The sequence below is a fragment of the Fundulus heteroclitus genome, chromosome 15 (genome assembly GCF_011125445.2).
Source record: "Fundulus heteroclitus isolate FHET01 chromosome 15, MU-UCD_Fhet_4.1, whole genome shotgun sequence".
NCBI lineage: Eukaryota > Metazoa > Chordata > Actinopteri > Cyprinodontiformes > Fundulidae > Fundulus > Fundulus heteroclitus.
This window is the reverse complement of record NC_046375.1, coordinates 9,582,416-9,607,558: the sequence shown is the minus strand read 5'-3', so window position 1 is coordinate 9,607,558 and position 25,143 is coordinate 9,582,416. Positions and strand designations below refer to the sequence as shown.

The following is a 25,143-nucleotide window of genomic DNA, read 5'->3' as shown; positions in this document are numbered from 1 at the left end:
TGGTCATTGTGGTGTATCGTTTCTATTCAGGAAAATCGAATATTTTGTCATAGATATGGCATTATTCACCCCAGAAAAGCATTACCATCATTTCTAAATACATACAGGAGACTTATGGATTCAGGGAGGGTCTGTCGGATAGTCGAATCTCAGATTCAGGAAGAGCAGTGTGGTTTTCGTCCTGGCCGTGGAACACTGGACCAGCTCTATACCCTCAGCAGGATTCTGGAGGGGGCATGGGAGTTTGCCCAACCAGTCCACATGTACTTTGTTGATCTGGAGAAGGCATTCGACCGTGTCCCTCAAGGGGTCCTGTGGGGGGTACTCTGTGAGTATGGAGTACCGGGCCCTTTAATAAGGGCTGTCAGGTCTCTGTACGACCGGTGTCAGAGTCTGGTCCGCATTGCCGGCAGTAAGTCGGACTCGTTTCCGGTGAGAGTTGGACTCCGCCAAGGCTTTGTCACCGATTCTGTTTAAACTTTTTTATGACAGAATCTCTAGGCGCAGCCAAGGTGTTGAGGGGATCCGTTTTGGTGGCCTTAGGATTGCGTCTCTGCTATTCGCGGATGACGTGGTCCTATTGGCTTCATCAGGGCGTGATCTACAGCTCTCACTGGAGCGGTTCACAACCGAGTGCGAAGCGGCCGGGATGAGAATCAGTGCCTCCAAATCTGAGACCATTGTCTTGAACCGGAAAAGGGTAGAGTGCCTTCTCTGGGTTGGGGAGGATGTGCTGCCCCTAGTGGAGGAGTTCAAGTATCTTGGGGTCTTGTTCACGAATGAGGGGAAGATGGAGCGGGAGATCGACTGGCGGATTGGTGCAGCGTCTGCTGTGAAGCGGCGCTGTACCGATCCGTTGTGGTGAAGAGAGAGCTGAGCCAAAGGCAAGCTCTCCAATTTACCGGTCGATCTACGTTCCTACCCTCATCTATGGTCCGAGCTTTGGGTCGTGACCGAAAGAACGAGATCCCGGATACAAGCGGCTGAAATGAGTTTCTCCGTAGTGTGTCTGGGCTCTCCCTTAGAGATAGGGTGAGGAGCTCAGTCATCCGGGGAGGACTCAGAGTAGAGCCGCTGCTCCTCCACGTCGAGAGGAGCCAGTTGAGGTGGCTTGGGCATCTGGTCAGGATGCCTCCTGGACGCCTCCCTGGTGAGGTGTTCCGGGCACGTCCCACCGGGAGGAGGCCCAGGGGAAGACCCAGGACACGCTGGAGGGACTATGTCTCCCGGCTGGCCTGGGAACGCCTTGGGATTCCTCCTGAGGAGCTGGCCCAAGTGGCTGGGGAGAGGGACGTCTGGGCCTCCCTAGTGAAGCTGCTACCCCGCGACCTGACCCTAGATAAGCGGAAGACGACGGATGGATGGACTTATGGAGTCATTAGGAATAAATTAGACTTTATTTACTTAAAGGATAATTTTGTACTTTGTGATAACCTATACAGGAATATGTTGTTATTGTCCTGCAATCAGTTTGTTACAAAATTAGTAATACATCCGAAGTGATAGATCTGCCGACTATTTTTTCATGTGCAGTTATATAAAAATAAAGTCAAGACACACACAGAACTGGGAATTTCACCCTTATATGTTACACCACAAGCAAGTCCTGGATTAGGCTTTTTTAAAACCCTTTTTTTTTTTAATGCCTTCGCTCACATACAAACCCCTTCACCTATGGCTGAGCACATCTTCTTCCCATTCAAGCCTTTATCTGCTTTACATTTTTAGCAGCCGTGGGTAGGGGTAGCACGTTGAACCCCCTTGCTCTGCTCCTTGAGCCCCTTCCCCCCTTCAAACACTCATTATCTCACCTCTGTCGACTCCCAGCCAGCGCCACCCCTCCTTCTCCTCCTCCTCCTCCTCCCCGCTGCCTCTACTCCTCCCTGGAGCTTGCCTGATCACTGTTTCTGTGTTTGCGTGTGTGCCAGGTGAGCTCTGTCTAAACAAATCCTGCCTCCACTTGTTTTGTCTACCACGTAGCAGGCAGGGGCTGGGCGGACAGCGAAGGCCCGGCGTGAGGCTTGCTTTTCTTTAAGAATTGAATAGGAGGCGCTTTAAAGAGCCGTTTCTTTGAACAGGGTTCTCAAAGAGGTGAATAGAGGAATGAGCTCACAAGAGTAAAGTCGTGGTCCAAAGGAAGATCCTTTCTAAACTTGGCGTTTTAAGTCCGTCCCAGAACTCTGTAGACAGATTTCAGGTGTATTTATGGTATGTTATGAGCTTTAAAATGTTGCTCAGAATCCACTTATGTTATGACCTACCCGTGTTTTTTGTTACATTTTGTGCTTGGGTGATTTCTTTAGTTATTAATGTTCTGCATGGTCTTGCCATATTAGTTCATTCCTTTAAAATCTCTAAGGCGACAAACGCTTTTTTAAAGCCATGTGCATTTTCTACTTCCTAGCATTAAATAGTTATGTATTTTAAATTAATAACAGTAGTTTACTGTGAATCAAATACAGTTTATTCCTTTAGGCAATAAACAACTTAAAATGACAATTTTATTGCCAAGGTCTTGAGTAGTCAACATTTCAGTTATTAAAATGTATCTTAATTTGTTTGATTAAAAAGATGAATGGAAACATATAGTACTACACACAATTTAAATGCAGACAGCTCAGGACGTAATAGACAACTTCTGTCTCCACCAGAGGCAGGCTCTGGGCGTGTGTGTGTGTGTTATTTCAAGAAGGAAGTCTGGCCTGGCACAAACATGACAGCGATGAAAGATTTGTAAGTTCCTCCCTTAGGATACAATAAGCACATATATACAAACACATAGAGCACAGCTTGACATCATGCTGGAGGAACAACAAAGTGGTGTTACTGACGAGAGATGAGTGTTTACAACAGGAAGCCGCTCTCATTTCAGGTTCAGCATGAGGAAATTAAGTTATCCCACCATCATGCAGCAATGAGCAGAGACGTAGTGGAAACAGCTGCAAAGTGATTTATGTTAGGATGTTTGAAAAGTATGAAGCTCCCTGTTTTTCCCTTTTAGTAAATCAACTTTAGGAACAGAAACACTAATTACCTTTTCCTCAATGAAACCGGATGAAGACAACACCGCTGCTTTTTAAAAAATCAGACAGGGCGTGGACAGCCTTTGGATGGTCTTGGAGGCGTCTGCTGGAGTTCTTCGAGAACACAGTGCTCTCCCTTATGAATGAGATAGAGTTTAAGAGTTCCCCTCACTTTATTTGTGCTTGTACAGAATTCCTGTGGTGAGATTATGGTGATTTATTAGGGTGGTGGTAACATGTGTGGGCCCTGGAGGGTGAGTGGAGGGTCCTCATACAAGCAGCGGCAGCTTATCTACGACATGTGGCCTGCGGGCACCTGCGGGATTTGGTCATCCCAGAATTAGAAGAAAAGGCCATACTGACCTCATGTTAACCCAACCACAACCGCACTGGGCTGGCAGTATTCCAAGTATGTTACATTAATGCAACTGCTATGTGGAAGCCGTCAGTGCTTTGACTGCAACAAAAAAGGATTTTGACCATTGGCTGGAAAAAACCAAATCTATTCCCTCTTATAAATGGATATCACTGTAAATTGCACATGTTGACTTAAGGGAGACATTTAGATAGCAGTTTTAATGCAAACTGTATTTTTCATTCTGTCAAAGAGGCGTCTGGACAATCATATTAGCAAATGTCAAGGAAGGAAAAGTATAAGCAGCATATCGCATGAGATAGTGATGTGCCAATCTGAAATTGTTGAATTTGATGGCCGTTCTTTAGGCACCATGTTTGGAATGGAACTCCCCTCACCAGGCAAGCCATTAAAAATACTTGATGATGTTCCTCCGCCATTGTGTGGCGAGAGTGATGTTCACATTTTGAACATAAATTATTAAACACCAAATAGTGCAAAACCTTCACACTAAAGATGTTATACCTGTGTCAGGAGCCTTTGTTAGGATAGCAAACAATACAGCAGGGAGAAAAATATGTTGGTTACTAAAAATCTGTAATGCTCATAATTGCATACAATATATATATATATATATCTATATATATATAATATATATATATACTGCGACAGACTGGCAACCCTGTCCAGGTGTGTACCCCGCCTCTCGCCCGGTGAACGCTGGAGATAGGCACCAGCAACCCCCGCGACCCCCATGAGGGATTAAGCGGGTCATAAAATGGATGGATGGATCTATATATATATATATACAGTATGCATAATATATAATTGAAAAGGAGGATTGGATGATTTTGTGCTAAGGAAAATGCTGGGGTTGAAACAGTTTTCAAAATATTTTGAGTGCCGATAGTTTGAGTTATTATAATATTAATTCTGGGCTAAACACTGTTATGGTTTAAAGGATTTAGAGTGATTCACAATAATTACCTTAGTAATATCTCGGTCCCACACCAAGAACAATCGTGCATGAACCTGTCACCATAAAGCATCGTTTTTATTCTCACTTAATGTGTGTACTTTGTTGAAATTTAGAGGCTTTTTACATGTTTACTGGTGGCTATGCAAATAAATTTTAAGTTTGAAGTCTAATGTACCATTTTAACATTTAGCACATGTGGTGTGCTCTTTAGTACACTTGAGGTTAGATTTAAACCCCGTGAGAGATCGTGTGTACTTTTCCATCATGAATGCATATCAGTTTATCATAGAAATTATTCACTTCGTAATGAAGTTTGCAATTAAAAGTTAGGAAATTGTGTAAATACCAATTGAAGTTTTTAAGTTATACATGAAAGATGTTTGGAATAAGTTATATGAGTAATTATGTCCTGCGTTTAATTGTAGAAATGCATTGAATTACTCAAACTTGATTAATTTATTCCATCATTAGTTTTAGACAAGATAAATGTGTACATTTCACCAAAGGCTTTATGCTGTAAATATGAAATTAGACTTCATCCAAGTTTCTAAAATTAGCTCGATTAAGTAAGTGTTACCAACTGTGGCAAGTAAATGAATGGAAACAAAGCTGCACAAAAGTTGAAAAGCAACTTGGAAAAGGGATTTAACTGTTTAGGTTGGCTTAATCCAGCATTTTCTTTTATGCAGGTGAAAATCAGTGCGGTTAGTTTATAATACTTGTTTAGTCAAATCTGTTTAATCTGTTCTAACTTGTTGGGTTCGATTCACCAGAACTCTCGGTACAGTTTGGTTCTTGTTGAGTTGTTTATTAAGAGATGTGAGATAAACTTAGCTGTTGTTTCTTGTGAAGGACCATATTAATAGGGGTCATGTAAAAAAGTGATAAAAAAGGAGAGCACAAGCATAAAATCATTTTTGGGTTTGACTGTTTTTTGTCCTTTTTAGTAGGGTCTAGATGATTAAACTGCATTAATATACTTCATAGTTATCATTTTCACACTCCATCAAAAAAATAAATAAATCAAACCAGTCCCTTAATCTCAAAATCAATCTCAAAGATAAAAAAGAAGCATTAAGAGATTCCTATAGGGATTTCTTAGGACTGGCATTTATTCAGAATCAACACTATGATTAATCAAAACTTTGACAGGTTATTAGAAAAATCAAAATACCCAATGTCAGTGAATTTAAGAATAAATGTATTATCAGCCAAACTAAGATCTTGTGAAAAACAAAGATAAAAAGTCCAGTGCTACTATTCTACCCTATAGATACTCTACAGGATAAAAGGGAGTTTCACAGAGAGGTAGTGTGTCCAAAATATTATTTGAACCAAATAAGAATCCAATATTTCTCATGGGTTTATCTGAGTCTCAAAGCATTTACGACCTCATATTTATTATAATCTTTACTTTAGTCTAGGAAGGAAAAGTGAAAAGGCTAGGATACATTTAAATTCCTTGAACCACCTGGGCCTGCCTTCTTTTAACACCACAACCAACATGACACAACTGAAAAGCGGTCCTTGCATGGTGAAATCGGACCCAAGTCGGTTCCCAAAGTCACTGATCACGCAGTTCCCATACTTCCAGCAATGGAATTGGGTGACAGGGAAATGTCTGCAGAAAGCTGTTGTTTTGGCTGAAGATCACTAGTTACAGCCCGGCTTTTTAGGATGTGTTGGTAGTTTCCAACTTTCAATCACTTATAGGACCACAACAATAGAAAAATGCTAATTAACAATGAGCACAAGTATTGCATCATGCATGAATTCATGTATTTATTTATTGAACGTACCATAGTGTTTAATGCTAAGTAAAACACAATGTACAGAATCCAGTCCGGTGATCAACCCACTCAGGCAAGGCTTTGTGATGGTTCACTATGAGTCTGAACTTGGCTCTCTGGATCTCTGGTGTAGGGGACTTCACAAGAGACTTCCTTGTGACGAGGGAAATCAGAAGTAGACGAGGGAGAACTTGAAATATACTTTAGTTTAGACAACATAGGAAAAACAGATTTTACTTTTTTTCTAAGACACCCTCTTTAACCAAAATAGCAACAATCTATCACTGTACAAATATTTTTGTTTTTAAATAATTTTTCTAAAACATGCAATCATTCCTTTGAATAAAAGACATGTTTACATTCAAGACTCACTACCAATGACAATAATCAGTATTTAAAGTAAGCCCTATATATGTATTATTTCTAAATTACCAAAATAGGATGTTCAACTCAAATGTTTTTTTTTTCATTCCCATTTATGAGGGATTGAAAAATGGTCACAGAAAATATTTCGGAGCTCTGTGGCACTCCAAAATCTGAGAGCTGAGGTTATCTTAACTAGAATTGTGGTCCAGCCAAGACCTTTTAGACAGACCTGAAGGTCATTGAATTTTTGATGCCAAGCTTTTTGTTTTCAGGACTCCATTAGTCTTAGGTTATATAACTTTGAGAATTTCCCATGGACCAAATCAACAAAACCAATGTTTAGCACAACAACAATATAGTATAAGGTGATGCACTGTGATCACTTTGTTGACTGTAAAGTGAAAAAACTCTATATTTGAGTAAGAGTAGGTGTCAATTTTGGTGTCAACAGTGTCTCATTTTGGGCTAATCTGGGTTGCTTCTTAAATTACTAAAATATGCTGAGAAGGAGGTCTTACTGTCATCCCACTGGTTTCTAAATCAACTCTTATTACCAGCAGATGAGTGTCCCAAAAGCTAGGCCTTAATGTGATAATCATTATTTTGCATAGACTGCTTCCAATACACGAAACCACCCAAACTGCCCAGCCAGGTGTTGAGTTGGATGGATTCTTTTTTAGTAATGACTGTTATTATGGAGAGTGGAGATTGAGTGTGATTCTTTAACCGCTTACCTACAAAAATGTACATATACATCACAGGTGTATGTTTGCACTTGCCCTCTTCTGTGTGAAGCGGAGGCAGCTCGACGCGCCAAAGAAAACACTGGGAAACACGTGAGGAGTATTCTTGAGTAGAGATCGCCTCTTGCGCTGAGAAACTATCTTCACATCTTGGCTGCTCCTGTTTAGTCAACAATTGAAAGATTAGCAAAGAACACAATCTCGTTTTTCATGTTCTCAGCAATCATTAGTTGCCTTCATCCCGAGAGCACAAAGTTGAAATAGGCAAATTGTGACGTCTGCAGCTGCAATAACAAAACTTGTAGTAATCATTTTAAGGATAGATCTGAGGTGTAATTAAGCAGAAATAATGTGTTCAGACAACTCGGTTGGTGTGTACACAGCCAGTGATTAGCTTAGGTTCGGCTCCCCTATAGTTAAGGAATGAAACTCGAATCAGATCCAATGACTAGCATACAAGCACATGCAAAAACCCGTGCACATACCTATTTCTGCCCTTTTCAGAATGTCAGCCATGCTTTGATGCCCCTCCTCCTCCTATTTATTTCTCACAACGTTTCCTGAGAGCTGATTTATGTTTGGGTTTAGACGTCGACGTGTGCGCCTTCATCTAACATTGACTGTTATCTTATCGCTCAAGTCTTTCCACCGTATTTATCTCAATGTTTTTAATGAAGCAAGGGGGAACAAAGCAGTTCTACTTTGATTAAACTCCTTGAGGCAAACTGAAAGAGAGATGGAGAAGCAGAAGGGCCAGTCTGAACAAGGAGGCATTGTGTAGCCCCCCAACTGTGTTGGGCTGACTGTATGCATTACAGCACACTTCAGCAACCTTCTTTCCAAAGCACAGCTAATGTGTAGCTAAGCAGCCCGTCTGGACATCTCAGGTAGGAGAGGAGGAAGCTATTACAGACAGACAAGACTTCTTTCTTGTTTTACCTAGTTTAAACAAATTTCTTCGAAATTTACATCATGATTATGTTGCCACACAAATCCAGATAGCCTCGACTGCTTAACATGCAATTTTTTAGAACAAAAAAATCCCCAAAAAATCTCTTGAACATATTAAACATCCATTTTTTCGGAGCTCATGGGTTATCTAAAATGCAGTTTACTGACACACACAAAAAGAGCCCATTAAGGCACACTTAACTAAAAGGGAGTCTTCAAAAAGGCAGACCATATATTATGTAGCTAACATATTACACACAATAGGTGTAAACAGAAACCAGGTTGTTTTCTTGAAAAACGAGACCCTTCTGACAGGAATATGTTCAATGGATGTGTGACCGCAACAAAGAAAAGTATGGTGCAAGTTTTTTTTTTTTTGTTTTTTTTTTGCTTTCTTTGAAGATTTTAGAAGCAGAAAAAGTGAGTGAGATTCACAAAGGTAAATATGGAGGTAAAGTTGTAGACTGTTTTTACAGTCACTCAATACTTTTTGCACACAGATAATGAAACATCCTGAAATTCTGTATAAAGATGGACTTTTCAAAAGAAAAAGCGGTCCATGGCTGAGTGTTGGACGTGTTATGCATCTGCAATTAGTTAGCAATTTGTTTATTCTCCTTATCTGTGTTGATTGACCAACAGATTATATAGCATTTTTTTGGTTTTCTGTGCAACAACCATACACTTTAAAACAACATCTTCGGAGAAACCTAACTTGGAGTTCTGAGGACAGTCACTCTCCTCTAAATAATGTTTTAAAGTTACAAAAGGATAGTACCAGTACGCCATCATCAGAAACACAGACTGATTGTATGCTTAGCACTGAGACCTTCAGCTGCTTCCAGTCACTGTTGCTATGTTTTTTTGCAACCAGTGGCCAGATCACTGATAAAGTATTCTGAGTGCATTAAGGTGCTTTTCAGAACTGGAGTAGAAATTTCAGTTCTACTTGAATGGTGGTAGATTTTTTTGTTCATGAAGTGAAAAGTCTGTCTAGTGGTGATTTACCAATGTAGCCCATTGCAGGTACACTAGACTTACAACTAGGCTTGCTCTGGACATGGTTCTAGTTTGTTAGGTCTCCTGGTTGCTGCTCAGTATTTCTTCTGATTGTCTCATCTTCCCCTGGGGAAATCAATATATACATCTTCCACTTATGAATTCAGATTTGACCTGACCTATCAGTGCTTTTGTCCTGTGGAGCCATTCTGATGTGTATCAATGCATATAGGTTTGGGAAGAAAATGTTGATTTGTGTACTTTATTAAGCAAAGTCCCAAATGGACATAGTATGCCTCTTTCTATTGACTTGATTGGTTACATGTATGACATGTTGAAAGGAGTAATTATTTACTAAAGCATTAATTCTCAGTCTTCTCCCTAGATTGAGTTTTTTTTCTCTTGAATTAAATGCATTGCTTGCGAATGTTAACAAGTTAAAATAAACAAGTAGAATAACAATGTTTTTACACTTAGCCTGCCAATTTATCTAGATAAATTGGCTTTAAGACTAGCTTCAGGAGGCATATCGGAGCAGGTTGCATTTCCAATGTTCTTTTTGCAGCGTGGGCATGAATGTGTCCTGGGTCATTGAAGGATTGTGTTTTTTTGGGCTACCTCCCAAAACTTTCAATCTTAGCACAATTGCATTTTGGCAGGTTATATTAAAAAAACATCTTCATTCTTTGGAAGTTAAATCATTGGTACAAGTTGGGTCCTGCAATTGCAGGTAGCGGCTACCTCTGCAGGACTACGATGCTTTGTGTTTGCAAACAGGATGTTTGAGCATTCCTTGGATAGATTGTGGGAAAGAGAAAGATGATCACAAATGTTTGCAGTTGTGTAGCCTATCTGCTGGTCAACGTTAGCAAATTAACAAAAAAAAAACGGGATAAAATAGAGGCTAAAATTTCAGTTTGTTATTATTCTTTCGGCAACAGTTTTTGACTTTATGACAGACTGTTAACATGTTTAATGAAAAAACATCAGAGCGATATATTTTAAACAACTTCTTGTCAACTTTGTAGAATTTACAATATTTCATTTTAGAGGTTATAACTGCTTAACTGAGTAAAATGTTGACATAGCTCTGTTTTACTACTGTTGAGATTAGTAAGACATACTCAAGGGATATTTTGTTTTTATGTAATAAATTTTATCGATTTAAATATAAAAGTACAAGAGAAGACCCCCATTACAAACTAAAGGCTAACTCTCCCTCAAATGCTGTAAGATGGAAGAAAGATTAATTGTTTTGTATTTAGCTGCATTTTTGAGCTGTAGATCATTCTGAGTTTGCTTTAAACAGAACGAGAGCTTCCTCCTATGTCCCGTTGGACATGCTGCACCCCCCGCTTTACACTTTGTTTCTCAAGAGTGACTCTATTCAAAGTCAAAGAACAACCTCTGAGATAAGCTTGTTAATTCCCTTTGAAAAGCTGACGCGTTCCAATGCCCTCCCGCCTCACTTTTTTCTGAAGAAAATATTTCTCTCATCCTTTCTGCACATTTTTGAAATTTGCTAGAGGCAAGCTGTCTCGCTGTTGGCCCGTTCAAGCCTCAGTAGTAATGGAACGGGGTGGGTGGTGCAGGAGCCATGGATCACTTGAATAAGTAAATTTCACTGTGGATAAGTACATTTCATTCTAAGATAGAGTCCCTTCTGTTAAATATTGTTTATACTCCAGATTATCAGAAGGCATGTTGTTAGCTCTGTTGGCTTGCAGGAAGAAGGTCCTAGGTTCAAATCTCAGCCTGTGGCTTTCTGCGTGGAGTTTCCATTTTCTTTGTGTGTATGGGGGCAGCCCCTGGGTGCTAAGACTTCACCCTAACTATCAAGCAATATGCATATTACTTTAACAGCTCCCTTTAAATTGTCTTTCGGAGTTAGTACATGCGTGCATGGCTGTTTGTATTGTCGGCCTGTATATTGCCTTATGATGTAATGGCAACCTGTCCAAGGTGTACCTTCCCTAGGCATCAGCTCCCACGCAATACTTCTGGGATAAGTGGGTGTAGACTATGGATGAAAGAGAGGGCGGATGAATGGATTGACATCACTTTTCCCCTCAGTCATTAAAATTGAAATCAATGAAATTGTTGTCTTCCTACCGAAAGGTTTGCTTGAAAGCACATTTTGTACATTTTGTAGACTGTGATTGGAAGAAAAGGCAAAGACTTAAAACACATTATTAAATGTTCAACCTCCTACACAGAGCTGCAAAATCCAAACAGGTCCAGGATAATGTTTTTTTTATCACAAATCTGTCCTGCTTTGACTCTGAAATATGATGCATTTTGAAAGATTGGGGAAGACTCCATCTGTCGTTCACTTTGCGGCAATAAAAGCTCTAGCTCCAGTTAATAACGGACAGTCTGGCCTCCACCCACTTCTCCCAGGCAATAAAAGTGACCATTAAAATGACATATGTGTCCTCCTCCTGGCCCTTCTCTCAATCTCTGTGTGTGTTTCCCTCCATCCGACTCTGTCTGTGAGCGTCTGGACATGGACACAGCCCTCATCAGCAGGGGTGTTCCCGAAACCTTTCTGCCCCTTACTATTCACCCCTTCATCTCTGTATCCGCCGCCCACCAATGAGAAGCAACCCAGAACACACATGCACAGAAAGAGCAATATCTCCCCTCTCCTGGTTACCCTTTGGCCCTCAGAGGTCACCAGGAAAGCCTTGTGCTAAAAGAGGTCATTAGAGGGCTTGGGTGGGACCAGTGCTTAAGGGATACTTTGCAGTCACTGTCAAGCTGTGATGACATCTGTAAGCCAACAGATGTTTTATACCTATTCACGCCTCAGGGAGAGTTTAGGCAACAGACACTAAAGTGGAAGTTTTCTTATTGTTCTTCAGGATTGGGCTAGTGTTTATGATGGAAAACACAGGCTTTTATGATGATTATTGACTTTGGGTTAAAATATGTCCTTTGCTGACTGTGTTGCACCTTTTTTGTTTTTAACCACCTTCAACCCCATCTGGACATATAAAGTGTTCATGAGACAGTCAATAATCAAGTTCTCGGTTATGGCACGGTGCCCTCTTCCACTAGTTCATGTCCCAAACAGTTCAATGTTTTGGATCAGAACCAGGATGAACATAAATTCAGATTATGATATGACATGTCATTAAATTATACATAATAATTTTTAGTACAGAGCCTCTCCATGATAATTTTTCTAAAAAATGTATTACAATATTTATCTAAGAGAGGAAAAAAGATTAAGAAAAGGAAAACTTATGTATTTATCTGCAACAAAAGTTAAAGATGGTACAACATGGATACAAAAATGACTTTTCATAGGTATTAAAGGGAAATAGGAATAGATGAAAGGATATTCCATAGTCGCAAAAAGGAAGTACAAATTGGCAAAGGGGCAAATTCACCCAGAAAGACATCTTAAAGTCTTCCACTTTGGACAGTAGCTCAGTCACCACCCTGGGTTGGTTAGCTACCATATTCATGGCAAGTAAAACTCAGTAAACTGGTATCATAATTGAACAATGATTGAAAAAAATGAATCATACCCTAGTCTTTGCAATTCCATTGACGAAATGAGTTTATGAATAAGAAGGGTCTTTTTTGTCTTCTGCAAGATCTTGATTTAACTTTATGTGGGGTTTCCTTATCTAATCTGTTAAACCTATTCACCTATCATTATTTCTTTTCTAAGATCATGTAAAAGTGTTTTTATTGTTGGATTTTTAATCATATTGCCATACTATTAGATCTTGAACCTACTTTATTTTTTTACTTTCACTGCCAGATCTTTCTCATCATGGCCTTCTAACAAATTTGAAACAAAAAACTCGCAATCCAGTTTAGGCCTTGCATCTAGACTCATACATCATGAAAAAAGAGCTGTTTTGAGGAAATCCGGGGGCAGAGGTGAGTTTAGAAGTGATTTATGCAGAGTTGGTTGATGTTTGAATGCTTCTGTTTAAGCTCGGGTTATTTATGAGAGTGTATGCTTGGCTGTCTGTGTTGGCACAAGGGGAGCATATGATTGTGCTACAGCGGTGTTTGCGTCTCTGGTTTTAATGATTCCAGGTGCCCAAGCTATGGTCTCACTGCTCGACCTCCGCCATTTAAGCAAAACAGATCATATTCTGAAGATACTGGTACGCTATTTCTGGCCTACTTACATGGGTACTCTCAAAAATTATAATTAACTTCTTGCCTTGCACTTTGCTTGCTTTTGGATTTCAAACCACAAAATTATATGTGCAAACTCTGAGTGTGACTGTGTGGATAAATCTCCCGACATCAAACTAAAGGTTTTAACTGAAACTGAAGCTCTGTTTAGATGCATGCCTTGTGTCCAATTGAAATAAGTTTTAATGTTACCCCTATATTAGCTGCAAAGGTGGGTCTCTGCAAACAATAATCCTTAATACAGTTACATTTGAACAAGCGGTTCCCAAACTTCCTGCCTCTGGCTATAAAATACCATGGGAAGAGATTTCTAACTCTTGAGTTCAGGAATCAAGAGTCTTTATTATGTGTTACAATAATGACATTTTTTATGAGACAGACATTGGCTTAGAATGGACACAAATTGCACATAACTCGCAGACACAATACATTATCTCTCCGAGTTTATTTTCTTTTTCTGAAATCAGTTGATTGCACTGACCAACAACACTCCCTAAGAGGTTTAAAGCGTCCTTAGCAGCTAATACACTCATTTCCGAGTGAAAACGTCAGACAGCAGTCCATTTACAGACAATACAGATGACTGTGCAGTTGCATGAGTGTTTCGCACAAATGCTCTGTTGTTTGTTCTTTTAGTTAAAGCAGTTAACATCTTCAATGGGCAATTTAAACAAAAACCTAATGACAACAGACACAGGCCCAAAAATAGATTTACAATTTTCATTGATTGCATGTGTAGCACTAAAAAATACGCAAATCGATCTGACTTTCTGAAGATAATCACCTTCTTGCTGCATATTCCAGTTGTGGCATAATTATTTTTCTATTATGGCACAGTGGGTAGTGTTGCCTTGCAGCAAGAAGGTTCAGGGTTCAAATCCAACCCAGGGTCTTTCTGCATGGAGTTTGCATGTTCTCCCTGTGCATGCGTGGGTTCTCTCCGGGTACTCCGGCTTCCTCCCACAGTCAAAAAACATGACAGTTAATTGGCCTCTCTAAATTCTCCTTAGGTGTGAGTGTGTGCGTGAATGGTTGTTTATCCTGTTTGTCTCTATGTTGCCCTGTGATAGACAGGCGACCTGACCTCGCCTCTCGCCCATTGATAGCTGGAGATAGGCAACAGCACCCCTCGCAACCCCATGAGGGATAAGCGTGCATAGATAATGGATGGATTAATAACGTTTTTTTTTTAATTGAACCAAAATAACTTTGTGATTTAAAATCTCCTTTTTTGCGTGCACCTGTCTACAAAGGTCAAAGAATATAACTTAGATAAACTTTTATCTTGGACTGAGAGTTAAAAATAAGATCCTCCTTTTCATTCAAGAACCTTTCATCCCACAAATCTCGACATATCCCCTTCTGGTCCACAGAATATAAATGCTTCCTTCCCCCAAGGACAATACTCTTGACTCTGGGCACTCTGGTTTTCTATTCTGCCCTTCAGCTGTGGTTGATCTTCATGACCCTCTGAGGGAACCATAGCATTCAGGCAATTCTTTATATGGTCTTCCAATGTAATCTTGCCAGCTTTGCGTTGCTATTCTACTTCTGTTCCGGGTTTGTGCTGGAAGAGGGACACATCTGAAACCCGCAGAACACTAGCCGCTGAGGAGTGGAGTTGGACGTTTGATTTCACAAGACTCAAATTCAATTCTGGATCAGATAAAACAGGCCGTATCTTTTTCCTACTAGTTTTAACATCAGCTGTGAAAGCCGTGTCATCATAAAATGTTGATATGAGGAATGAAGCTTTAATTGATTGTAAATCTTAACAAATTTTCTCTTCAATTACAATCTTTTAACATATTCCAGGTTATTTTCCCCAATTTAAAACGTTACTTGGTTCAATCAGATCTTTGAAAGCATCGCCTAGGATGAACATTTCACAAGCACATTTAAATTCATCATCAAAATCCTAGTGGACTTCACCACACACGTATCTTAAAAGGGCTCCAAATGAAGTATCCATTTTGTTGAATCCCCCCACACTCTTTCTTTGCCCCATAGTGTGATTAACTAGAAAGTAGGCTAATCCAAGGCGTGACTATAAGAGCAAGACTAATTTATTGTGAGGAGAAGAATGTCGTGTATTTTAGGAATGCATTTTTTTTTTTTTAAGACTCCAACCTGAAGCGCTTTACAGTGAGCACTGTACTTGGCATCTGTGCAGAAACAGTAACTTGTCACAATCATTTGACATCATGTTATCATTGTGGTAATTATATCAGACCTCATCCTAATTAATCTATTAAGCTGTGGTCTGCTAGGTGGAAGTAATGTTTTGATGCTACAGCATGTTCAGGTTTTGTCAGGGCCTCTAAATTGAGAAAAGTGATTACTTCGAGGCTTAAAGTTAAAGCTGGGGCATTCAGACCTTGGCCATATCTTGCAAGTACATAGTTTCTATTTTTAAAAATATTTGTCCTTATCTGTATCTCTACAGATGTTTTTCCTTCGAGTTGGAGCATCCCATCGTCGTGTTTTAGGGATTCTAAACTTGGTTATTAGGTGTTCCTCTACATGCCTGTATGAACCATTTCCCTTCTTTATCGGGTGGTATATTCTTTACATTTCATCCCTGCACTCTCTACAAGTACAGAGTGTGGCTTGTGTCTTTGACACAGGCCGCACATAACTCTTCCTATAAATTACCACTTGAAGGGAATTCCTCCTCTCCCAGAAAGCCTGCAGCACAGCGTCTTGGATCCTAATGGCTATAATTTGCTTAAAATAATCCCAATAAATTCATAAAGCTGTAAATGCCTAAATGTGGAAAAATGGTACGTAATGTAGACTTTGATTTTCCTGCTACTCTCACAAAAGCACTGGGATTTCTTTGGTTTTATACGTCTTGAAGTTTAGTTAATGATATGTTGCGTCTTGCAAAAGTATTCATGCCCCTTGAACTTCTATACATGTTGTCACATTATAGCCCTAAACTTTCATGTATTTTGTTGGAACTTTTAAGAAGCTAACCTGGACCAAATAGTACACAACTGTGAAGTGGAAAAGGATACATGTTTTGAAAATATTTTTTAAATAAATATATTGGAAATATGGCATGCAAATGTATTCCAACCCTGAGTCAAACCTTTGCACTAACATATTTTTCTTGGATTAACGCTGCAAGTCTTGTTAGGTATGGCTAACGATTTTACATACCTAGAAACTACCAAGATCAGTTTAATTTAGGCCTGGACTCTCTCTTGGTTACTCCACCTCTTGTGTGCTTTCTAAACCATTCCCCTATAACTATGGTGACATGTTTAAGGTCTTTGTCCTGCTGCTAAAAGGTTAAAATCTCCCAGTGTTGTCCCGTATTTAGCTCCACCCATTTGACTCTGACAAGCTTTCCTGTTCCTGCTGAAGTATCCCACAGAATGATGTTGCCACTGCCATGTTTCAAAGTGGGGATTGTGTTATTTTTCCTCCTCTAGCAGCATTTTGTATTTGGGCCTAAAAGTAAAATTTTAGTTTCACCAGACATCTGGATCAGCGTTTGGTTCACAGATTTAAGCTTGTGACTAATGATTTACTTCCATAAAAAAAAAAAGTGTGGCCTGAATACAAATGCATGCCACACTTTTCAGATTATTATTTGTTAAAATTCTTTTGAAGATCATGGATCAGTCAATTTCTGTATAATTTGACCCAATCTGGCCCAATCTGTATAATATGATGGAATTTGACTTTGTAAAGTGCCTTGAGATGACATGTTTCATGAATTGCCGCTATATAAATAAAATTTAATTGAATTGAATTCCACTTCACAATTATATAGTGCTTTGTTTTGGTCTGTCACACAAACTCATACTGAAATACGCTTAGGTCTGAGACCGTACTGTGACAAAATTCAAAAAGGTTCAAGGGGCACTATTGCTGTTGCAAGGCACTGAACTGGGACTGTATCCGAGTTTCTGCAGCCTCTTGAATATCTCTAAACTCAAATGTAAACATCCACTTTTGTGCCGTAATGTTAAGATTTAATCTGTTAACATTCAGCAAAGTTATTCATTCCAGCTGGTCGCAAGAAGCTCTACTTTACATTGAACTGAGTTAAAGGACTAAGTACTTTAGATTCTGTGCCAAACTAACACTGTAAGAACGTGCCGGTTATACCTAAAGCCGCTGCTATTGTTAATGCGGTGAGGGACTAGCCAATAGGAAGAGGCTGCATTTTTCAAACAGAAGACTAGCTCATTGACTCTCCACCCGAGCCAATAGTGTAGTCTAACCACACGTTTTTTTCTTTTGTGAGTACCTGTCAAACGCATTATGGGCAAAGACGAAGCATCTGAACTTCTTGGACCACAAAAGGAATTAGTCAGAGCCCAAATGACCTGAAAGGCGAGACAAGTAACATTGCAGAACAGGTTAAAGGGGGGGTTAACGCTGCGAGCAGTGATTTTTCTCACAGCAGCGTCCTTCCCCGTCTTGTTGACACAACACAGGAACTTGTGACTAATCTCCATCATACCTGACCCCTTCCCTCGACGGGTCAGATTTAAGAGTCCTCATATGACCACAAATGAGAAGCTAAAAGTCTAGCTATAAGGTCTGTGAGCTAAACACCCGACTGACAGGTTTAATTGCATCAAAAGAAAAGATCGGTTGGGCCTGAAATACAAAAGGCAGGTGCAGCTTAATGCGCCTCTGTTTATAATAGACCCAAGTGGTGCCTGTGTTGAGATTAAACACGCTCATTTCAATAAAGGTCCCAGACAAAAGTGACCTGTTTGTACAAGTGCGGCATCTCAACCGCAGCTTCCTGTCTTTTAATGGCCGAGCAAACAAACCGGTAGACAAAATAGCGCGGCGGCTTTTGTCAGGGGTAAAGGGCAAGGATCTAGTTAAAAAAGTAGTTTGGAGCCACATGAAAAGAGAAGGGGAAGGGAACAGGAGGACGAAAGATGCCTGGGTGTTCCTCCAGCATTGTTAAGTTTGTCTGCTTTTGAGGGACACCTGTCATTGGCTGGGCTGTCCTCACAGCTGCCTGATTTGTTGGCCTTTAAAGAAGACCTCATTCAACAGGTAGAAGGGAAGGGGAACAATAGGGTTGCTCCCAAAGAAACAAGAGGGAGAAAGAGACGACTTGGATTCTCAAGAAAGCACCTGAGGGTCCGTGTGAGATAATCTGTTTGGATTTTCGTTCCTCCCTGCCACCTTTGTAGGGTGGAGTAAGGCGCATCGCAGTGTTTATAGTGAAGAAACTGTTGCACAAGGACATCTATTTGAAGAAACCTCCAAATGGCAATTTCTCTAAGCTATCTTAAGCCAAGTCTGTTTCACCGCCTTCCTAACCCCGTCTGTTTCCTTGGTTACACAAACGGTCTGTTATAGCACGATGGGGGCTCTGCCAGGAACCAGCTTTGGATAATGCGATACGGTTACACCATCACCAAAGGTCCCGTTTTCAAGAGCCAAACAGGTTTGGCCCGACCACATTGTTTGTGTTGACGTTTTGTTTCTTTATGTGTGTGTGTGTGTGTGTGTGTGTGTGTGTGTGTGTGTGTGTGTGTGTGTGTGTGTGTGTGGTCTTGCTGCCAGGGGGAATGCCAAGTTCCCTCTCACTCAGTGTGGAATGTGGCAAGCGAAGCAGACAGGGGGTGTGTGTGTGTGGTCGTGGGAGATGGAGATTGTGGCGGAGGGGATAATTAAAACAATCACAATTTGAGAAATGATGTCTTGATGAAATGTCAAACCCACATGAGGGCCACTCAGACAGCTTGTAAGTAGTAGACCAAAGAGCTAACTTTCATGTTAATTTGCATCAACTACATAGGTGCATTAAACATCTAATACACATGTATTACAAATCTTATGCCTAAGAAAGGTGGGTAGGCACTGTCTTTGAGGGGAGTTGAGCGCTTGGTAAGATGGCAGGTATTCAAATGATTTCTAAATGAAGGTTGACTGCATGTCCACTTCTTTTATTTTCCATTTTCATTACGTGGAAATCTGTTTGTTTGTGAAATGGCTTTTTAAAAAGCATCTCTATTTAGAGAGAGGCTGACCTTTCAAAGCCCTTAAATGTCTGTCCTGCTTTCCTTCCTCCTTTTAACTGTGGCCATGGTGATAAGGGGCCAATGTGTATGTGTGTGTGTGTGTGTGTGTGCGTGTGTGTTTAAGTGTCCAATTGTGTGTGTTTGGGTGCACTGTTTCTGTCTGTTCTTTCGTCTTTTCTACTGCTGAGCAAATAGGGATAATTGAATTACACTGTGTTCACGTTGGGAATTTATCTAAGTACATGTGTAAATGTGTTTTCACTTACAATAAAAGGAAGTCCTAGCTCAGTTAAAAAAACTGTATTTGTTGCTTAGTGATTATTTATATCATTCTAATCTACCTTACTAGAACATTAACTGTAGAAAAATTTTCACATTTCTGTCTTTACAATCTTTACAACAAGAAGTGCATATCAGATACAAGAGTCTTCGGATTTTACAAAGAAAAACCTAAAGGGAGGATTGTAAATATATTTTCAGTCCCAAGGAGTCAGTATCTTGTAAGACATATGCCCAGTGTCTCCACAAGATTGATAAAGTGTATCATTCTGCACTAAGGTTTGTAACAAACTGACTTGAGTTGGATATCCTTCTTTGACTACCTGCAGGCTCCATCATTGGCCTAATTTTATAAATAAGGCAATTCTTGGTCTTCTTCTAATCTAATTGTGTGAAATGATAAAACAAAAGAGCACCAAGCAACATTATTTGCATTACCAGTACTTGTTCTCTGTTCTGAATGTTCACACTGAACTTAGAAAACGGGCTTTTGCATAACTAGCTCCCACAATATGGAGCACTCTGCAAAAAGCCTTGCAATTTTTTAAGCTAGATTCATGGTCTAAGAGCTGAACACTTTAAATTGTCAGTGTTTTTATTTCTGTCTGATGTAACATTTTACAATTTCTTGTATTAGTCTTGACTGGCGACCTCTCCAGGGTGTACCCCGCCTCTCGCCCAGTGAACGCTGGAGATAGGCACCAGCAACCCCCGCGACCCCATGAGGGATAAAGCGGTTTGGAAAATGGATGGATGGATGGATGTATTAGTCTTTGTGGATGCTATTTAGATTTTTTACATCTAATGTTTTGTAACTGTTTTTATTTTTTATGCCAGGTCTCTCTTAAAAAAGAGATTGCTAATCTCAGTGGTGACTTTCCTGGTTAAATAAAGGTTTAATAAATAGATAAATAAGTAAAACATAATTTTGTTGCCTTTACAACTGCACACTCTTTTGGGCATGTCTCTACTTCGGACCTCTGGAGAATGAACATTTTACCCCCTTTTAGCTCAACTCAGTCAAACTTGATGCAGATTGGTCTTTGAAAATCCCTTTCCAAGCCTTCCACAAATTAAAAATCAGATCTAGGTGTTAACTTTGACTGGGTCATTCTAACATGCAGATATGATTTGATCTAAACTATTCCAGTGGTAGCTCAAGCTGTATGTTTAGGTTTGTTGTCCTTTTTGTAGTTGAATAGCCACTCAATTCTAAGTTTTTTGCAGCCTGTAATATTTTTTTTATCTCTGTATGTTCATCCACCTCCCCAATAACATAAACCAGCTTTCCCTGTACTTACAAAAGAAAAGTATCCCCCCAGCATGATGCTGCCGCCACCATGTTTTATTGTGATTCATGGTGATGTGATGTGCTACTTTTCCACAATTGGACAATTGATTGCATTTGAAATATAATCACAATTTTAAAAGATGCAATTGTCAAATCGCAGAGGTCTGCAATTTTTGGCTATGTAACAATCAATGGATACCACCTACAAGACACGTCTTGTAGGTGTTGGCAATATGTTTAAAGCGGGTTTGCCTCCAAATGGAAAGTAAGAGAGTTGCAGCAATGTGAAAATCTAATTTCAATATTTGATTTAGAGTTTATATAATCATACTTTTTTACTTTCAGGAATCATAGCATTAAGTACAGGTCAATCGGTTTAATATAAAGACTTATTTGTTGGTTGGATTGATTTCCAACTCAATTAAAAGCTATTCTCTTGAATAATAATAATTTTCTGATTAAGAAAAAGTATAATTTCTTTTTTGAAATAGCTTACAAACATCCTTATATACAGGCCATTTTTGTTGCTTCTGGTTAATGGAGGGAAAAGTCAAAACTAAACCACAATTATGGTTGAAATAATCGTACAGCCCTAATCTAGGTGACAAAATGTGAAATAGCTACAAAGGTATATATACATTTTCAGGTAGCAAGTGGTGTTTGATTTAAAAAAAACACCTTTATTTATACAGGTTATTTACAAGACTGACATCACTCAATTAAAATAAAATTAGCTAATAAAATATGACCAGAAAATAAGAACACCTTTTCTAGGAAGATTTCTCTATTTTCTGTAGAATAAATGATTCCATATAAGCCTTTTCCTTTTTTGTTAACGGCTTGGTTATTTAAATTTGAAGTTGAGGAGATCCCATTAAAACCGTGACCGTGCTGCTTCCATTCTGTTTTAAAGGCTACCTGGCCAAAGTGTTGAGGAACTACACGGAGCAGGCCTGTGACGGAGACTTCCTGTCTGTTCGCTGTCCGCCTCGTACCACCATAACCGTCCAATCAGCTTTCTACGGTAGGAAAGGTCCCTATGATCCTCAACAGTGTCCTCAGACCTACCAGGCACTCCTGAGCTCCCATCGTTCCCAGGAGGATGATCGATATTGTTCAGTGTCCACTGCACTACAGGTAAATAACCAGTAGAAGGTCATAATTTGTAATGTCCTTGTTCATTTTTTAATCTAGTGTTTTGCTATTTTGCTCTGTTCAAGTGACTCCTGTGCTTCACAGTCAGAATCTAATTCCCCCTATGGCAATGCCTCTCCTCTTCGTGCCCTTTTAACACATAAACAAACTCCGAACTCCGAATTCCTGTGGCAGATCGTGTCCCATAAGGCGGTGAAATTGGCCAAGGGTTAATTTTTGTAGGGACCACTGATTATGTAATGCTTTGTTGGGATGTTTTCCGGCAAATTACCCAATTTAAATAGGAAAGGGGCTTGTGTATTCCCGTGACACAATGCGATTTCATGGCGTTTTCGCTTCAGCATCCTTTCCCAAATTAGGTATGCGGTGGGACTAGAAGCCTCGCTTTGCAACACAGACACAAACACATTCTGTTCGGCATTCATTCAGTTGTTAGCTTCATTGCTGGATAGCCCTGCCTTTTAGAGTCAAAACAGCCTCCATTTCTATTATAGACAAGTTAGACATGAATGCACAGACACAGAGGCTGCTTTGTATGGAAGTGAAACATTGACTCGCTGATGTGCCACCCACATCAACATAACCGAGGAATCCCATCGTACTACCTGTTACTGACTGCAGGATTGCTGCCATTATTGTCTGTTTATAAAAATAAACTGCCTTGTTGACCTAAAAGAATATACATATTGTACACAACATTTTCACAAGTTACATCCACACAGTTGAAAAATATATAATAATTTGTTTCTGTACAATATTCTTTTGTGTATGTTAATGTTGAAAAGGACAATTTTTATTCCAGTTAAAAGCAGGTTAATTTTTTTAAATTTTTTATAATGCACCAGTATACTCTATGTTTAATTAATGACAGGTTTGCATCGTGGGTATTGCAGTATAGCAGCCTATTGCCATGCCGTTGTAATTTGTGCAGAGAGTCTTGGTTTTTTCTTGCTACTCGATGCACTTTTTTCTCCTGCCTACATTTATTTTCAGCAGCAGCATAAGATTGCAATGCTGCCACTGGTATATATGGATAACATACCTATGAATAAAATCAGCTTTTATTGCACTAGTTTAATCTCACATTGGTATTTATTTGAACTAACATTTAATTTGAATCCTTTATTCAGTGTAACAAATTGATTTATAAAGAAACTATTTATGTATAAGGAAAACTTTGCTACAGTTCTTTTAAAAAGAAGTACCTTTTATATGTAGTCTTTATTTTTTAAGTTGATTACAGTACTGAAGAACCTTTTTTTTTTGTGATCCCTGAATTCCTGGTTCGTTAAAGTATAAATACAATGTTACACAGATGCCCGTTTGCCTTAGCAAGTCCTCAACATGAAAAAAGATGCAAGAAAATAACTTCTCACCTAAACAGCAAACAGGCTTGATTCGGGGGCAACCAGACTTTGGCTCAGTTTTTCTGACGTTTCGACACTGTCGTGGAGTCTTTGTCAGGTATGGTGGCTCCGACTTGAGCCTAAACGTGCTCAAATCTAAAGTTAATTAATTTTAAGTTTAAAACAATCACTGTGACAAATAAGTCTGGTCTTCAGTTTGGCCTGTTTCCATAACAAGTTGGATCTATTTAAGTGAGCAAAAACGAAGTCTCTTCTTCCATAAAGGATTTATTTTTTTCAAATGAGAAGCAAACACTTGAAGAAAATAAATAATTGTAGAATGATATTGTCACCCCCCTTCTCCTTTGAGTTGGTTCAGTCCAACTCATTCGGTACAACACAGTCTGTTTTGAAAAAAAAAAGTAGAAAGGGGAGAAGTAACTGAATCTGAAGCAGCATCTTTTTAACAGCATCATTGTGATAGTGGAGAGTGGAGAGCTACAAAACGATTTAACCGCCAATCATACGTGCATCCTCCTCAGATCTCTTTGGTCTGGACCAGTGACGCTAACATTCAAAGGAACACCATTGAAGTGAGCCTTTTCTAAATAAGTCTTATGTGTATAGCTGTTCTTGGAAAGGGAAGAAAAAAAACCCTTCTAACTATTCTGTGTAAAAGCAGATGTCATATCCTACTGAAATCACCATGTCAGCCTTGGTTTTTAAACAATTTTGTATGAATCTTTCTATTCCTACTACTTTTTGTGACTATTAGAGGAGTTTAGTGAAGAGTAAGAGCAAAAACCTCAGTTGTTCCTCCAGCGACATGGGTTACAGTCTGTGATAGTGTTGAATGTTCTTATCTGGGTTGCAGGAAAAACAAAAGATGGGGAAATTAGTGAAAAGAAAAAACAATGGCAAGAAATTTGATGAGTGAAGCTTCCCAAAGGTTTTACTTACCTTAGCTTCCAATGGATATAACCAGCCTGTTTGAGGAGGTTTTAGGTTTGCAGGCTCCAGATTTCACCATCACTTTGTTTATTGTTCTCCCTCTAAAGCTGTCTTTGGTCTTCTCCTGTTCTGTGTCACTCTTTCCTTCTTTAGAAAATGCTGGACGAGTGCCAAGACAGAAGGAGCTGTCAAGTCCTTGTCAACAGCCGTGTGTTTGGGACGGACCACTGTCCTGGCAGCAGTAAATACCTCATTGTCTGGTACAAATGCAGACCTAGTAAGTCCATCATTGTCTTCTCTGACGTTTTTGTCCCTCCCCGTGACTCATTGACCTTTTTTCAGTGACCCGTGTATACAGGGCCTTTAAAAATATTCTTTGTACCCTTTGAACTTTTTCACACTTTCCTTTACTCAAATAGATTAACACAACGCAGTGCATAATTGCAAAGTGAAAGGAAAATGATCCGTAGTTTTGAAATATTTTTACTGATAAAGATCTAAAAAAAAAAATGGGACATGTCTTTTGTTCAGTCCACTGACCTTAAATAAAATCCAGTGCAGCCATAATCCTTCAGAAGCATAGTCCACGTGTGTGTAATTTAATCTCAGTATAAATACAGCCGTTCTGCGTTAAGTTGTAAAGCAATATCCCAAACTTTGAACACCTCACAGAGCACTGTTAAGTCCATCATCTGGAAATGGAAAACGTATGACTCAACTGGAAACCAGCAAAGACAGGGCTT

The 25,143-nt window shown here is 39.5% G+C and overlaps 1 protein-coding gene across 1 annotated transcript in view; it reads left to right on the top strand.

The window, feature by feature from the left end:
* LOC105929540 (protein eva-1 homolog A) overlaps positions 1–25,143 on the top strand; it is a 119,090-nt gene that overhangs the window by 27,118 nt on the left and 66,829 nt on the right. The window contains exons 2-3 of the mRNA XM_036147334.1: positions 21,862–22,085; positions 24,554–24,677. Coding sequence (XP_036003227.1) covers positions 21,862–22,085; positions 24,554–24,677 — 348 coding nt within the window. The remainder of the gene's footprint in view (positions 1–21,861; positions 22,086–24,553; positions 24,678–25,143) is intronic.